We start from the raw sequence: 16,866 nt of genomic DNA on the forward strand, positions 1-16,866 counted from the left end.
AGCAAACGAAGCAGACACTGGTCAAACTTTGGGGGGCCAGCAGGAGAGCCACTGGGAGCCGGAAGGTGGAGCTTCCGATGTGGGAATGAGGGTGGTGGGACTGGCCAGAAGACCACTACTACCTGAGACTCTGAGGCCTCCGACTTGGGCCAGCCCCTATTGGTGGCAGCCGAAACAACACAGCCCTCAACTTCTGTTCCTGTGACTGCCACCAACACCACCCTCACTCCTGCCTTTCCCGGTACAAAGCCTGCACCCAGACTGCGGACACATTCGCCCCTGGCTCCTCTCCCCCTGACACCATTCTGCCAGCCTTGGTATCAGAGGTGGTACTTGAGCCTCTTAAGAACCTCCCTATGGAGCAGCCAGCATTGTTGTATGCCTTCCAGGCTCAGTCAGCAACTCCCATAAATAACTGAAATCCTGGATGACATGCACTTTGCCCTGTCTTCTTCACAGAGAGATCCTGTCTCTGCTAGTCCTCTGACACCAGTGCTTCCAGCACACCTGCCCCCATTCCTCTGTCAGCCCCCATTCCAATCCTTGACTGCATTCCACCACCTACTCGATTCAAAGCTCTGACCCCTTTCCAAAGGGTTTCTTCTGCTAGCCCAATCCCTCCACTATTTCCCCTGTCCCCAAAACACCCCGTATCCTAAAAGTTTCCCATACCCCAAAATGCTCCCTTATCCCTTATCATCATTCTTGTTATCATTCCTCTTCAGGACCCCCCGCCCGGCCCTTTCCTTCCTAAAAAAAATTAAGAAAATTCCACTGCTTCCCAAAATGTTGGTGCCCGGTCATCCATTTTCTTCAGGAGGTTGGACTCTACTACAACAAAATGAATGAAGGTTGAAAGCCCAGAGCTTTTTTCTTTTTTTTTTTTATCCACCTCTGGCTTTCATGTGAATTCTTCATTTTTTTAGTGACTTCATTCAATCCAAAGGAAGATAATTTGTATTCTCCTTTTTTATTTTATTTTAAATACATTTTTTTTATAATTCAACCTTTTGTTAAAATATTGTTGCCTTATGTGATTGTGTGTTCCAGTATGTTGTTTATGTTAACCTTTAACTTCCATTTCCAGGTCTTGTGTCTACCTCTTTTTTTCACTGTGGGGGAGGAAGTTCCTATCCTTTCATAGTGTGTGTGACATGGAGGGTAGGAGTGTGTTTAACTCTATTGTTTTGGTGAATGAGTGTAGAAATATCTTCAGATATTGGAGTTAACATAATGTCTATTCCATAACAATATGTATGCTTAAACCTAGGGTTAAGTATGTGAGTGCAGTGTATGGCGTAGAAATATGTACTTGGAGTACTAAGCAGAAGATTGTTGTGAGTGCAAGTGGATGAAGTGGGATGAAGGGACGGCACAGATTACTTGTGTCATTTATTTGAAATATTACCATCAGACCGTACAGCATTTTGTGGCCTGGTGTAGCAAATTTTGTGGCAAAAAAGCTAAATTATAGATCCCAATTCCCAAAATGTGTGATATTTTTGGAGCAGGCAGAACATGTGATTTGATTTTCACAAACATACTGCTCTGTCACTACTGTAGTCTAAACACATCTCTTTCTGTGACCTATCAGAGTGTCCAGCAGCAGCACTCCTCGGAAGAGGGGGGTGTCTGGTGCCAGAGAGTGCATATCAGTTTTCAGTTTCAGATACTTTATTTCGACAACAAATCATAAACGTTTGCTTACAAAATGTTAATGATTTAAATAGCACAAATAAAATGCGAATCTTGATCAAAAGCCTGGTAAAATCGTAGGAATATGCAACAATGTTTAACATTCTGCTATATCTACATGCTTTCTTAGCAGTCCAATGATCCCAACAATTTATGCAACAACCGAATAAAAATCAATGAAATAAATGGCACTAATATTTGATTGTTGGCCTAGAATAAAATGCGCAATCATGCAACAGGATTTTTACAGTTATATGCAATCAGTGGTTGTTCGCAGTTGCTGGTTCTCTCCAGTACCATCTTGTGATTCGCATTTGTAAAACAGTAATCATAAATGCAATAAAGCAATAATAAAAGTCTTAAAATACATTAGTGTATAAAATTAGATCAGTGCATTGGATCAGTGATAAAACCGTACTAAAACATCGGAATACAGTGGGTACAGAATGTCCTGTAAAACCGCAAATGGGACCATCGTTAAAGGTTTAGAATACTAAATCCTAGGAGATTTGTCAAACTTTATTTAGTGTTCCCCCTCTTTTCCCTGGATCTAATACTCCACATTTGACCCAAGAATTTTGCCACCGCACAAGCAAAGAGTGGTCCGACGTCTGACTTCAAGATCCTCAATGCGGTTCTATGATTGTTAGTTCCCAATATCCTTCAGATCAGAGTAAGCCCATTTTTCCTCTTGGTCACATATAACGGACAGGCAGACATTGCATGGGCTAGGGACTCTTGGTGATGCCCACAGCCAGGACAGCTGAGATTAACCTCTTTCCCACAGTTGTATTTGCTAGTAAAATCAGTCAGGGGCAAAGTGCCAAACCTGAATTGAATGTACAACTTTCTGTCCCCCGAGTGTTCAATAAAATCAAGGTATCTTTCCAGGGAGCTGTCTGATTTGCGGACCGTGAAGTCTAGAGACCGCTTCCCCCAAGCACCAATGCTAGTTTCCTCCTGAATTACCAACTCCCAATAGGCATTCTTCTCATCATGTTTCTGGGTAAAATCATCAGCCTCCCATGTATCACCCATCCCAATAGCTGTAAGCAAGTTCTCAGCACCTCTCAGCCAGCTTATTTTATTGGCTGTGTCCCTACGTTTTATGTCCTCCAGAGCATGTGCATTTGGCAAGAGTGCAGAACAACAAAGAGCGCAATCTTGCTTTGGAGTCAAGGGAATGTCTGCCCTTGTCTAGCATGAGTGGAACGAGGGGAGTACTCTGCAGTAGCATCCCATGGCTTCTTAAAAAATTTAAAGTCTAGGCTATTGAGCTCTTTACGTGTTCCAAGCCCCATAATTCTGCACTATACATCAGAGAACTCATCACTTTAGCGTCATAAACCTGTAAGGCTGGCCCAATTGGTTTGGTGTAAGATGATCGGTCTTCTCTCCCTAAAACCCCGGACAACTGTTTGTGCTTCAGGACCATCTTGTTGATTTGGGGTTTCCATGACAAATTATCCGCTAGTTTTAGGCCTAGATAATCAAAGGCACTGAATCTCTCGAGCTGTATGCCTCCAAGCCTGAGGCTACCCCGATAAGATTTATGGGGGTGCAGAGCCATACATTTGGTTTTAGTTGTATTGATTACTAAGCCTTTAGTGTTGCAGAATTCTTGGAACTGGTTTGGTAGTAGTTGTAGCCTTTCAGGTGTTTTAGATACCAGCAAAGAATCGTCAGCGAAAAGCAGGGTACCTACATTCCCCTCCCCTGCACTTTAGGAGCATCTGCCGGTTTTGCGCTCAGAAATTGTACCACATTATTAATAAATAGTGAAAAAAGTGCTGGGGGCAATACTTTGCATTGGCAGACATCCTTGTTAACCAAGATTGGATCAGTAAGCTGGCCTTGCAAGCCCCAGGAAGTCTTAGCTGTGTTTTCTTCATGCAGGCAAAAAAGTAAAATTACAATGTTCGAGGCATGTGGGCTGCTGAATTCATATCTGTGCATAGATCGCCGCCTAGTGTTGGGTCCGGATGATTGCACTTTGTTGTCCTGGAAAAGTCTTCGAAGTATCACAAGATAGGTGACTCCTCACCTGGACTACAGTGCGCATGGGCATCTTCTCCATACTCAGATTGTTTTTTTCCACTATTGGGTTCGGATGTTATTTCTACACTCCAACTTCGGAATCGAAACAAATGCCTCCGACTTTGACGGTATTGTTCTCGCTCGGTACCTCTGGACTCGATTAAGCTTTCCATCCCGATCCGGTCGTCGACGCAGGCCGTTGGGCCTTTTCAACGCCACGTGGACCTACTGTCGATGGAAAGGAGCCTGTTTAAAAGGTGCCCACAATGCCACTCCAAGTTCCCGCATACTGACAAGCATTCAGTATGCAACAAGTGCCTGTCCGGCCTGCACCCAGTTTCGATCGAAGAAAACCATATGGAATCAACGGGCCGCTAGGCAAGAGATGCAGCGACAGGCACCAGAACCGGACAACATCTTTGACGATGAGCAGGAACTTCCAGAAGCTCAAGACTCGGACCTAGAGATCGTCACTGTCGAGGACTACTCGGACTCCGATGACGAGATCCCACCGGGGCAAATCGTGAGTACACTCCCCGACACCAATTGCCCAGTTACCGAAGGCTCCGGTCGAGGCATCGCCAAAAGGCCTTAGCCAAGATCAAAAGAAACATTCAGCTGCCCGCCATCCGGCTCGGCTCCGAAATCTAAGCCTTCAGAGACCCCAGGGCCAAGTACCGCAATCCCCAAGAAGGTTCCAGAACCTAAACAGGTTGTCAACCTGAGACCCGTCGACCCGAACAAAAGCGTACAACCAAAAAAGTGTCGACCCGAATAAAAAACGTCGACCCAAAGAAGGCCGCGCAGTCTAAAGGCGTCGACCTCAAGAAAACAGTTGACCCAAAAAAGGCCGTCGAGCTGAAGGGCGTCGACCCTAAACAGGTCGTCGAACCCAAAAAGGACACTAAGCAGCCAAAAGGCACCGACACCAAAAGAGACGTCGAGCCAAAAAAGCAAGCTGCCCAAAGGTCGCCGAACCAAAGAAGGTTGCCGACGGAAAGGGTGCCGTCCCGAAGCCTACAATCCGCCCGGAAAAGGCTATCGACCCGAAGACAAGTGCCCTGAAAACACCAGTCGATCCGAAAAAGACCATCGACTCGGTAAAGGACAGCCGACCAAGGAAACCTGTCCAGCACAAGAAAAGTGTCGAACCAAAGGACACGGTCGACCCGAAAACACGCCCGACCCTAAAAAAGGGCCCGAGCCGAAGAAAAGCACTAAGGCACCGAAAATCGTTGAGGCTGAAGGTGGTATCGACCCACAGGAGTCACCACCAAGAACAGTGGAGGAAGAACTCTTCCATCCTGACCCAGCAGACGACCAGGCAAAAATATACATTAATCCGGAGACTGGTAAAGTCACTATCCTACGCAGGAAAAAGAGGCCACTAGACACTGACTCTTTCCCCTATTCCATTATAAAAGAAGGAATTTGGGACCTCTCCATCTAGACCCTTCATTCCCTTCTATCCTATTATGCCTACTACTCCTTTTGCTCCTTACTCTCCTTCTCAACATGGGGATGATGAGGGTAACACTGGGGAGGATCCTCAGGCTGATTATGAATATCCACAGGATCCTGAGCCACAAAATGTGCCATGGGAGGAGCCAACTGACCTTTACAACACCCATCCCATCCCTGATGTCTCCTCCTATCCAACTAAGCCTTCACCCACTGATGACACCATTGTATTAAACCAATTAATAGACAGGGCAGCACTATACCACAATGTAGATGTGCACAATGACCCTGTCGAAGAAGACTCTTATTTGACACCTTCCCAACATCAGAAAAACGTGTCAGAACACTTCCCATGCTGAAGGGAGTGCTAAAACACACACCTGACATTTTTAAAGATACAGCCAGGGCACTGGTAATCAATAGTCACAAAGCAATGTACAAAGTTCCCCAAGGTGGAGTGGTGGAAGAAAAAGGGTGTAGTCGTGAGAAAAGTGGTGAAGATTAAATAAGGTGGGTCAGTCCACAATGAAATTTATTAGCGTGGCTGGCGCCCTTGGTTAAAAATGGTGGGAGGGGAGATATATGCTGCGGGTAATTTAAGCTGTATACCTACAACCCCCTGAACAGGTCAACATGTTTCTTGCCCGGATGGCAATTCGTCAGGACCTTAGTGAGACGTACTACACAGTGAGAAAATGGGTGTTCATACAACCTTATGCCTTGAGGTCGTATACAGGCAGGCAAGGAGGTCCTGCTGAGTGGGGGTGACCCTAAGGGAGATCCTAAGGTGCCCCCGCAGTCTGCTCCAGTGGGACCTGCACGTAAAGGTCAGGAACCCGGATAGCGTGCGGTCGGCGCCGCTAACACCTACCCCCACCGTCTGGTCAGGACTGACCCACCTTTTTTAATCTTCACCACTTTTCTCACCACTACACCCTTTTTCTTCCCGCACATGCACCATATGGCCGGAACAAAAGACATTGCAGCGCCAGTCTGACGAGGAGCAGAACCCATATGATGAAGCATGACATCTAGATTGCTAGGTGTGTTAGGGTTTTAGTTCCAACAAGGGTATTCCCCTTCTTTGGCTTTTCTCTCCCTCTCTTTTCACGCTTCACTCAACATACTCTAGTTTTCCACCACTCCACCTTGGGGAACTTTGTACATTGCTTTGTGACTATTCTCTCGGACACGTACATTGGACCCCGTTAAACATTGTCCTTTTACCGTTCCTTCTGTTGTCATAACACTGGTAATCAATCCCAGGATTGAAAAAAAGTATAGGGCACCCCCAACAGACCCTACCTACTTCAGAGGGCAGTTACCATTAGACTCACTAGTGCACGCAAAAGGGCCAACTCACAGACAACGGGGGAAGCGCCTTCCCCTGATAAGGAATCAAAGATATTAGAAGCCTCAGGTAAAAGGGTAGCAGCACAAGCCTCCAATTCATTGAGGATAGCCAACACACAAGCCCTGCTAGCTCGTTACGACACGGCGTATTATGATCAGCTTGAAAGCTTAATGCAACATTTACCTGAGCCTTTTAAAGCTCAAGCTGATGACCTCATACAGGAGGGAAAGTTCATCACAAACACCTCCATCAAATGTGCGTTTGATGCAGCAGATATCGCAGCCAGGTCTATTAACACCAGTGTTCTATTAAGGCGACATGCATGACTGCGTATTTCGGGCTATAACCCCTTTGATGCTCATGACGGAACGGTTCCGTCGTGAGCGTAGGTTGGCCTGTGCTCATGACGGAACCGTTCCTTCATGAGTCCATAAGCCCAATGGAACGTTTAGCACAGCGCACGAATTTGCGCCGCGCTGATGAGGTTAAGAACGAAGTGCAGTCCACTATTCTTAATCAGCCAGTCAACCAAGACTTCCTCTTGGCCCTGCTGTAGACACCATTTTAGATCAGTTTCAGCAACATAGAAGTTCCTTTCGACGCTCCTCATACAGGGCAGCTACACGAGGCAACACTTCCCAGACATCATCATCATCATACAAAGGCAACACACAAAGTTCCTTTACCAAAAACTCCAACAGAGGAGGTTATAGAGGAAACAATAATAAGGGAAGAGGACGTGGAGGCAATAACACCAGAGCCTCCACTGCCACAAAACAGTGACTTCATCACGCTACCTCTAGACCACCTAACACTGGTCGGAGGCAGACTCCAACAATTCCTACCTGTCTGGAACGCAATTACCACGGACAGGTGGGTGAGACAAATTATCCAGTATGGTTATTGCCTGGAACTCACTTCTACCCCACCAAACATACCACCCAGGCACCGTCCTATGTCCAAAGAACACATCACCCTGCTACAACAAGAGGTGAAATGCATGCTGGAAAAGGGGGCCATAGAGCCAGTCCCTTTCCAACATCAAGGGACAGGAGTATACTCCCTATACTTCCTTATTCCCAAGAAGGACGGTTCCCTCAGACCAATATTGGACTTCAGACCTCTAAATCAATACATTTTGTCAGAGCACTTCCACATGATCACACTACAGCAAGTGCTCCCATTACTGCAGCAAGGAGACTTCCTAGCAACATTGGACCTCAAGGATGCGTATTTTCACATACCCATCCATCCAGCTAGCAGAAAATATCTCAGGTTCACAATAGAAGGTCAACACTACCAGTTCAAGGTTCTCCCCTTCGGGGTAACCACAGCTCCGAGTGTGTTTACAAAATGCTTAGCGACAGTAGCAGCACACCTCAGGAGGCAACACATCCACGTGTTCCCGAATCTGGACGACTGGCTAATACAAGCAAAATCGTACCAACAGTGTGCAGAACACATGTCCCAAACCCTTCAGCTGCTGCACAGCCTAGGTTTCTCAATAAACTACCCAAAATCGCATTTGCAGCCATCCCACATACAACAATATCTGTGAGCCACGATAAATGCATCACTGGCAAAGGCATACCCAAACACAGCGAGGATAGACAGCATGCAGATGCTCATTCAGAAATTTCAGCCACAACACTCTCTGCCAGCTCGAGTCTTCATGCAACTCATAGGCATGATGGCCTCCTGCATATTCATAGTCCCCCATGCCAGACTTCAAATGCGCCCATTACAAGAATGCCTAGTACGGCAATGGAACCAGGCTCAAGGGCAACTAAAAGACCTAGTGTTGGTGGACAGTCGCGTTCACTACTATCTGCAGTAGTGGAACCCACAAAACCTTTCCAAGGGGCGACTGTTCCAAGAGCCAGTTCCACAACTAGTACTAACAGCGGACGCATCACTGACAGGCTGAGGAGCCCACCTCCTTCACTACACAGTTCAAGGGCTCTGGACAAACAAACAAAAGAAACTGCATATCAACCAACTAGAGTTGCTAGCGATATTTCTAGCCCTAAAAGCATTCCAAAAGTACTTGTGCAACAAGACCGTGTTGATCCGGATGGACAACATGACCGCAATGTACTACATCCAGAAACAGGGAGGAACACACTCTCCACAGCTGTCCCACCTGGCACAGAGCATATGGAAGTGGGCAATTCCAAAAGACATCTTTCTCCTAGCAGAACACCTTCCAGGGAAAGACAATCAAATAGCAGACCTGCGTAGCAGGCACAGCCAACAACTGCACAAATGGGAGATTCACCCCAAAGTTCTCCAACCTTTCTTCCAAAAGTGGGGTCACCCAGAAATAGACCTGTTTGCCACAAAAGAAAACTCGAAATGCCAGTACATTGCCGCCAGGTTCCCACATCCGTTGTCATAGGGCAATGCGATATGGATGAACTGGTCAGGCAGATTTGCGTTTGTGTTTCCCCCAGCACCGCTGATTCCGCTGGTGGCACGCAAACTGCGGCAACAGTCACTCGCGCTAATCCTAGTTGCTCCCACATGGGCGAGACAGCCATGGTACACAACCTTCCTGGAGCTTTCAGTAGTTCCTCATCAAAGGCTGCGCCTCGCACCTCATCTTCTGACTCAGAACCATGGAGAAATCAGGCACCCAGATCCCAATCAAATGAACCTAGCGATCTACGTCCTGAAGTCTTAGAGTTCGGATACCTTAATTTACCTCCTTACTGCATGAACATTAACAAAGAGGCTAGACGACCAACTACGAGAGCATGCTATGCAGCAAAATGGAAAAGATTTGTTATTTACTGTAACAATAACCACATCAACCCATTAGATGCCTCCATACAAAACATATGTTTCCTACTGCATCTTCAAAGATGCAACTTAGCATACTCTTCGATAAGACTACACCTAGCTGCTATAGCAGCATACCTTCAATACAGGCAACACCTTTCATTGTTTAGAGTACCGGCAATCAAGGATTTTATGGAAGGTCTTAAAAGGGTGATCCCTCCAAGACACCCTCTCTCCCCAGTCTGGAATCGAAATATAGTACTTTCCAGACTTATGGGACCTCCCTTCGAACCTCTACACTCATGCGAACTGCAATTCTTAACGTGGAAGGTGGCTTTTTTGGTTGCCATTACCTCACTCAGACGAGTTAGCGAATTACAAGCACTAACTATTGAAGAACCTTTCATGCAAGTACATGCTAACAGGGTAGTTCTTAGGACGAACCCAATGTTCATGCCAAAAGTAGTGTCAAATTTCCATATTAATCAATCTATAGAACTGCCAGTGTTCTTCCAGAATTCACAGTCAGTAGCCGAGAGAGCCCTACACACACTAGATGTAAAAAGAGCTCTACTTTACTATGTGGACAGAACAAAATCATTTGGAAAACAAAGCAACTATTTGTTGCGTTTGCACCACAACATAAAGGGAATCCCATATCAAAGTCAGGAATAACCAGATGGATAGTTACATGCATTCAGATATGCTATCAAAAGGCTAAACGCACTTTAACCGTCCCCCCAAGAGCACACTCTACAAGAAAAATGGGGGCATCCATGGCTTTCCTAGGAAATATTCCTCTTGAAGACATATGTAAGGCAGCCACATGGACTACCATACACACTTTCACAAAACACTACTGTGTAGACGTGGAAGCAAAGCAGAAAGCAAAGCAGCAAGCTGCTGTAGGCCAAGCTGTCCTCAAAACATTTTTCAAACTGCTGCAGCTGGCACAGGTGGCCACCGCTAGAGGAGATACAGTCTATGCACAGATATGAATTCAGCAACCTGTGGTGGCATAGGTGAGCCAAGCAATGCATCTTGACTTACATTTGTAAGGTGGCCATTAGACCGACCACCTTGCACAGCAAGTCAATCAACTTCCCTCAGCTTTGGAAAGGTTAGAAGTTAAAATGAGTAAAAAAAATTCAGCTGCATATATTAAAATACCTTTTGATGCTGATTATTATTTTCTTTTACAGTGACTGCTGTGTGATGTCCTGGACAGAACAAGGAATCTATATTTTTGTGCCTCAAAATGTTCAGGTGCTACTATGGAGTGCAGTAAAAGGTATGTAACCATCTCCTTGATGTTGTTTTTGTCAAACAGGCTAAAGGCTTCCCTACATTTTTTATCGAATTCTAAATAAGTTATTGTAGTCCCGCAGAAAACCGTACAGTACATAATTGAAGTTGTGTTAATGTCTTTGGATTACTATCAGAGAACAGTGATAATCCAAACAATCGTTCATTAATGATTTACACACCCAAGATCATTAGAAACAAAATTTGTATTTCAGCATATTTATTTTAAACTAGTTATTTTAAAATGCTGGGATCTAGTGCACATATTATTGGTAACATCACAGAAGATAATAAAAAGCAGCTATGCATTTCAATAACCATGAAAACATGGAAAAACATGTAACATCAGTGGCGGCTCCTCCATTGGAGTGTGGGTGCGTCGCTCACTGCTTTCTCGCAGTGCGAGAAGGCAGAAACATAAAATGGTAAAACTATAATTTTATGCTTTTGCTTCTCGAACTGTTCTGTCCTGTGTTGGTCCTGTTCGAGGGCAGGCGGAGAGTGGCTTGACCACTGTTGTGCTGTTTGGTCGGCCCCAGGGCTGACCAAAACAGTCATGCGCAATAAACATTTTCTCTGCATGCATGCAGCCTACTTAGAGGAAATGGCCTCCCTACTGGTGCCCGACTGGGGCGGCTCTCCGCTGTGCTGATAGGCTAAGGGGAGCATGAGGAGGGAGGCTGCCTAAAACGCGCCAGGACTCGAGCAGCAGGAGCTGAGACGGGCATACCTGCTCATTCATATGCGAGTAGCGCGACAAGTGTGTGCCTTCCGCCTCGTTATACTTGGTGTGGTGTTTACATGGCACTAGAAGGACGCAGCGGCACTCTAATGTAAATTATTATGTAATTGTGCTCGGTGTTTTTGTTGTTAGTCATCCGTGGTCCCTGAGCTGCATACGAAAACAGATCGTTGACTCGTTTGTTGCGCCGTCAGCCATGCTCCACACAGGAAAAGAAGGACTGGTTTAGAGGCAGACCAGTAATTTATCGTAAGGTTGAAAAACACATTATTTTAAAACAAACGTTTTTTAAATGCTCTCTTGTGCTGTTACCATGTTTACACATTTTTTCTGTGAATATTGAGTTTACATATTTAGAGAGAGGTGTGTGGATAATTCTCCCATGCCGTTTGTTAAGTGCTGGGTGTGTGCTCTAGACACCAGTGGTGTTCCTTTGCTTCCCACACACTCAAAGCCCCTCTCACGGCAGAGGTCATCTCCTGAGCTCAGGACTCGTGGAAGCTGCTTGTTTCCTGGTCCTTGAAAAGCCGAGGGAGCGAGAGCCTATGCTAAGAGCAGACAGTTTGTGTTGTGAAACTCCCCAGCAAGCACCGAGCCAGCGCAGCCTGGATGGACCCTTCACCCACCTCCCACAGAACCCTGCGTGGGAGGTTCAGGCTAGCTCGCCGCAGTGCAGTGCGACAATTGTTTTACGCCCACCGCTTTCACATGTCCCCATCCACCACTGCATAACATCCCAATTTATAGCCCTCACACCCTCACTGTGCCATCTGTAAATGCTATTCTAGTTTTAGCAGATAAATAAATATTAGGCCTGAGTTTCCGAGGTGGGGTGCATACCTGGACAGCAGAGTTTGTTGTTTGTTTGGAATAGCTTGTCAGCTAATTTGAGCTCTGTGCCAAGAGCTAGGAGAGTGCATCTTTGTGAGAACACAATCCTGGTACCAGTTCGTGAAGGCAGAATGGAATGGTTCCCAGAGCCTCAGAGAATCTTGCTGGAGGCTCCTGTGGTCGAAATGGGATCTGGTACTGTGCTCAACTGCGATCTGCTTCTGTGACCTGGGTGAAGTTTCCCTCCTAAGTGTTCAAGTGGTAGTATTTGAAAAAGGCACCCATCCAAGACTGATGTTGCAGTGGGTTTTGTTATGGTATATATCTAAATAACTTGGCACTTTCACAGGGCTTGGAAATATGAACACATATGACATTTGCGTCAAAGACAGACATATTGATGATTCTGAAGAAGTGCACAAAATGGAGCCTCTGCCTACTTAAAATAGAGTTGGGCCGTGAAGTTTTAATTCGGTTGTCTCAGAGCACCAGACTGACCGTCACCAAGCACTCATCACCAGAAGGCTGGATTACGGAAACATTCTGTATGCCGAAATCTCCAAACAACTCCTACGCTGACTCCACACCATCCTCAACATCTCTGTAAGACTCATACGTCACATCCCACGCCACACCTATATCTCACAACACCCACATCACACTGCACCCCAGGAAACTGCACTTGCTCCCCATTTATAAGCGCAGCCAATTCAAACTGTCCTACCCACCGATATAAAGCCCTACACAACACAGGACCAGAATACCTAAACAGCCTCATATACTTTCTCCAACCCACCTGACAACACCGACGTTCTACCTCACTTACTCGCACACATTCCCTGCATCCACAAAAGCAAAACTGGAGGTCACTCATTCACCTACATTACATCCACGCCTTAAGAAGACCTCCCTCGACACATCAGAGCCTCTTTCTCACTTCTTGAGTTTAGCAAGAAGCTGAAGACAAGCCTTCGTTGTAAGCAGATGTTTGCAGTTGCATGCACCATGGTCCAAAAAATAAGCTTTTTGTAGCCTGCAACTTCTGACTCTCAGTAGTTGAGAGGATTTTCTCCAGCCAGAGAAGCTAACTTGGAGCCAGAGCACTTCAACTCCCCTCCTTTGATTTTTCAATATTTAGTTTTGTTTTTCATATACAATAATCCCAAGATTAGGCCTCAAAACAATAAGTAGATGACAAAGTACATAGACCATATACACCCTCCCTCACCACCCTACAGGTAGGTCTAAATATAGCCTTTAATATCAAGTGCACTTTTCAGGATGAAGCAAACGTCACAATTTCTTTCGCATATTAACAATAAGGTTCCAGTGTACAACCCCTTAGTCTAGATGGCAAGCCAGACCAGTCTTAACGATTTGAGACAGGCAAGTACAAAATCCTTACCTGTGAAATAGCTCAGTGAGGGTTACCATTTGTTTTCATATTTGTGACACATGTCATTGAGTTCCAGGTTAACCTTTCCTTAGCCTGCAATGTCCAGTTTGCCCACCCACTCTTTGAATTGTTGGGATGTGTGGTGATTTCGATTTTAAGGTATTCAATTTGTTCCACTGCTAAAGTCATGTTAGTTATCACTCGCCAGTCTGCTTTTGGCAAGTACAGTCCTTCAAAATTGGACCAGTTTTTTCAAGCAAACCCAGTTCAAGATGCATCAATGGAAAACTACAGAAGAATGGTCTCCTTTGTTGTCTATTAAAGATTTTAGTTCTGGGAATGTGAAGGGTTTGCATTTTTGGAGTGCATGGGAATAGTGTATTAGAGACAATTATTGGTGAGTGAAGTGATCTAATCATTGTTTTGTACTGTATTGTGGTGACTTGGTATTGATTTTATTTATTTTTTTGTCCTCATTCACGTTCATGGTTTCTAGCTGCCAGGCGATATAAAGTGTAGTGAGGTGTAGAGAGAACATTCATGCTGCCTCAGTCAAGACTGTCAGGGAAGGCGAGCGGGGGATGTTAATGAGTTCCCAACAGCAACGACTGGCTCACACCAATCAAAACACCTTGTTACCCAGATGGCAGATGACACCCATTGAGCCAGTTACAATCATAGCTGATGCCAACCGAGGATCGGGCATTGCGAAGAGAATAAACCATGACTACGTAATCATCGGACCTGGGGGGAAAAAAACCCCCCAGATTCAATGTCACCAATCCAATAAGCTCTTTTATCTTGTTTCCCTGCCCTGGCGAGGTCCAGATTCGAGATCTGAAGGATTGAATTGCACCAGTTGTTGAATGTAGGGGTGGATGCATCCTTCCAATGCTTGCAGATTTCTCTGCGGGCCGTCAGAATAGAATAGAACAGTAGGTTTTTGGCTGGACTACAAGTCTGGTCCCCGACTCCAAAGATTACAATGCGAAGGTCGATCACTACTTTAAAGCCCAGAGAAGAGGAAAGTTTGCTACTGATTGAGTCCCAAAAAGGCGCCAAGTGAGGACAATCAAAGAACATGTGTGTATCCGGGGCCTCTTTAAAACCACACCTTTCGCAAACCACAGGACCCCCCAGAGAAAACTTGGACAACCTCTGTGGGGAATAGTATGCCCTATGTAGGGTAAAAAGATGGTTTCTACGAAGCCAGGCTGGTTTGACTAAGTCCCAAAGTACTTTACAGGACATTAACCATAGATCTTTCACATTCAAGCCTGGCATTGAATCTCCCCACAGTAGCTCTGGAGGTTGGAAGTTGCCGTCGATCTCCTCCAATATTGAATTGTACCACAAAGAGATCTCTTTTTTTGCTGGCAGTTTGTCTAACAGAAGAGATTCGAGTTCACAACCTCCCCCTAATGGCGAGTTAGTTCGGCGTGTAGTTTGAGTAGTGACAGCTTGAGCCCAACTCGATATTTGCAAGTATTTAAATCTAGACAAGTTGGGCCCCACCTTGTTTGATAGATATTCCCAAGGAAGCAAGGTCCCATCAAGAAACAAGACCCCCCTATGTGAACGCTTGGCCTTGACCTCAGTTAAGAGATATGAGGATGTCTTGTTCGATGTGTGGCCTCCTAATAATAATGTGGTGTCGTGGGAGGGGGCCCCCAGCTTCTGGTCAGAAAGTATTTGGGAGCTCTGGACCGCTGATAATCCCCTCCCCCCTCCCCCTTCTTCTTACAAGTGGATTTTGCTTTAATAGTATTTTAACTCTGCGCTCCTCTACATTTAGATAATACCACAGTAAAGGGGGTCAAAGGAGCAACTGCTGTAGTTTGAACCCCGGATGACTGCCCCCCTTCCTCTTAACCCTTCACCTCTTCTTCCAGCGCTGACACAGCACCTCCAGACAACCCCCCTGGCGCTGCAGTCACTGCTTCTGCCACTTCTTCTGGTTCTGCTGATTCCACCGTCGATGGTTTGTTATGTTATTAAAATTTCTATAGCGCACAGCTACCCCAGCAAAGGGGCGTCCCAGCGCTTTTAGACTAACAGAGGAACTTCGACTGCAATGTCAGAGGCAGAGTAGCACAGCAGACTGGTGCATATTACAGAATCAGGGTCTGATAGGGAACAGATGGGTTTTTATCGCCTTCCTAAAGGGAAGAAGATGATCCAGGGCACGGATGTGAGCTGGTAGAGAGTTCCAGAGTTTTGCCGCTAGAACCCGGAAGGAACGGCCTCCGGCACTTGATCGTTTAAAGCGCGGAACTTCCACCAGATTTTGCCCTGAAGACCTCAATGAGCGAGAAGGCGCATAAGATGTCATCAGATGCTCAAGGATTTGGGGGGAGGCCTGTTTGAGAATCTTAAAGGATAGGCACAAGGTCTTGAATTCTATCCTTTGCGCTACAGGGAGCCAATGTAGCTTCTGGATGGTATCTCTCGCTGAGCAGAATCCAGGGAGGCCTACTAGTTCTCTGGCTGCGGCGTTTTGAACGCGCTGCAGCCGAGCTACTTCAGCTAGGTTGGCCCCCAGCAGAAATGAGCTGACATAATCCAGCCGTGATAGTACCGTGGCTTGGATGATGAGTTGTCTGGTTGGGGCATCGAAGAATTTCAGGGTGGGCCTGATTCCGCGCAGAATGCCAAAACACTTGGCCGCAACTTTTTTAGTGTGTCCAGCGAGATTGAGGGAGGGGTCTAGCCAGACACACAGATTTTTTTACCTCGTTCACTGGAACTGGGGCCTGGCCCAGAGTCGCGGGCCACCACTGATCTCCCCATAGGTTAGTGTGTTTACCTACGATCATGACCTCGGTTTTGTTGGTATTGAGCTGGAGGCAGTTAGCTGTCATCCAACTAGCCACTGCTGCCAGGCCCTCCCTGAACCTGGAGGCCTCCAGGTCAGAGCCCCCTGAGAGTGTAACCGCCAGCTGCGTATCGTCAGCATAAGAGACCATAGTCATGCCCCAATGCTTGGGGACCGCAGCCAGCGGCTGCACATACAGATTGAACAGCGTGGGGCAAAGCGCAGACCCCTGAGGCACACCCTGTTCAATAGGATAAGCCTGTGATTTGTATGGAGGAGTGGCGACCCTGAATGATCTTCCAAAAAGGAAAGACCTGAACCACTCAAGGGCATGATCAGTGACCCCTGATTCCTCCAGACGCCGGAGCAGCACTGTGTGTGAGACCGTGTCAAACGCGGCACTGAGATCGAGTAACACCAGTGCCGCAGACTGACCAGAGTCCAACACC

At 46.3% G+C, this 16,866-nt stretch overlaps 1 protein-coding gene across 1 annotated transcript in view; it reads left to right on the forward strand.

Annotated features, from left to right (window-relative positions):
* HPS5 (HPS5 biogenesis of lysosomal organelles complex 2 subunit 2) overlaps positions 1–16,866 on the forward strand; it is a 607,584-nt gene that overhangs the window by 159,346 nt on the left and 431,372 nt on the right. The window contains exon 9 of the mRNA XM_086956066.1: positions 10,531–10,619. Within this exon, the coding sequence (XP_086812192.1) occupies positions 10,531–10,619 (89 nt within the window). The remainder of the gene's footprint in view (positions 1–10,530; positions 10,620–16,866) is intronic.

Source organism: Lissotriton vulgaris, chromosome 2_1, assembly GCF_964263255.1.
Source record: "Lissotriton vulgaris chromosome 2_1, aLisVul1.2, whole genome shotgun sequence".
In the NCBI taxonomy this organism is placed as follows: domain Eukaryota; kingdom Metazoa; phylum Chordata; class Amphibia; order Caudata; family Salamandridae; genus Lissotriton; species Lissotriton vulgaris.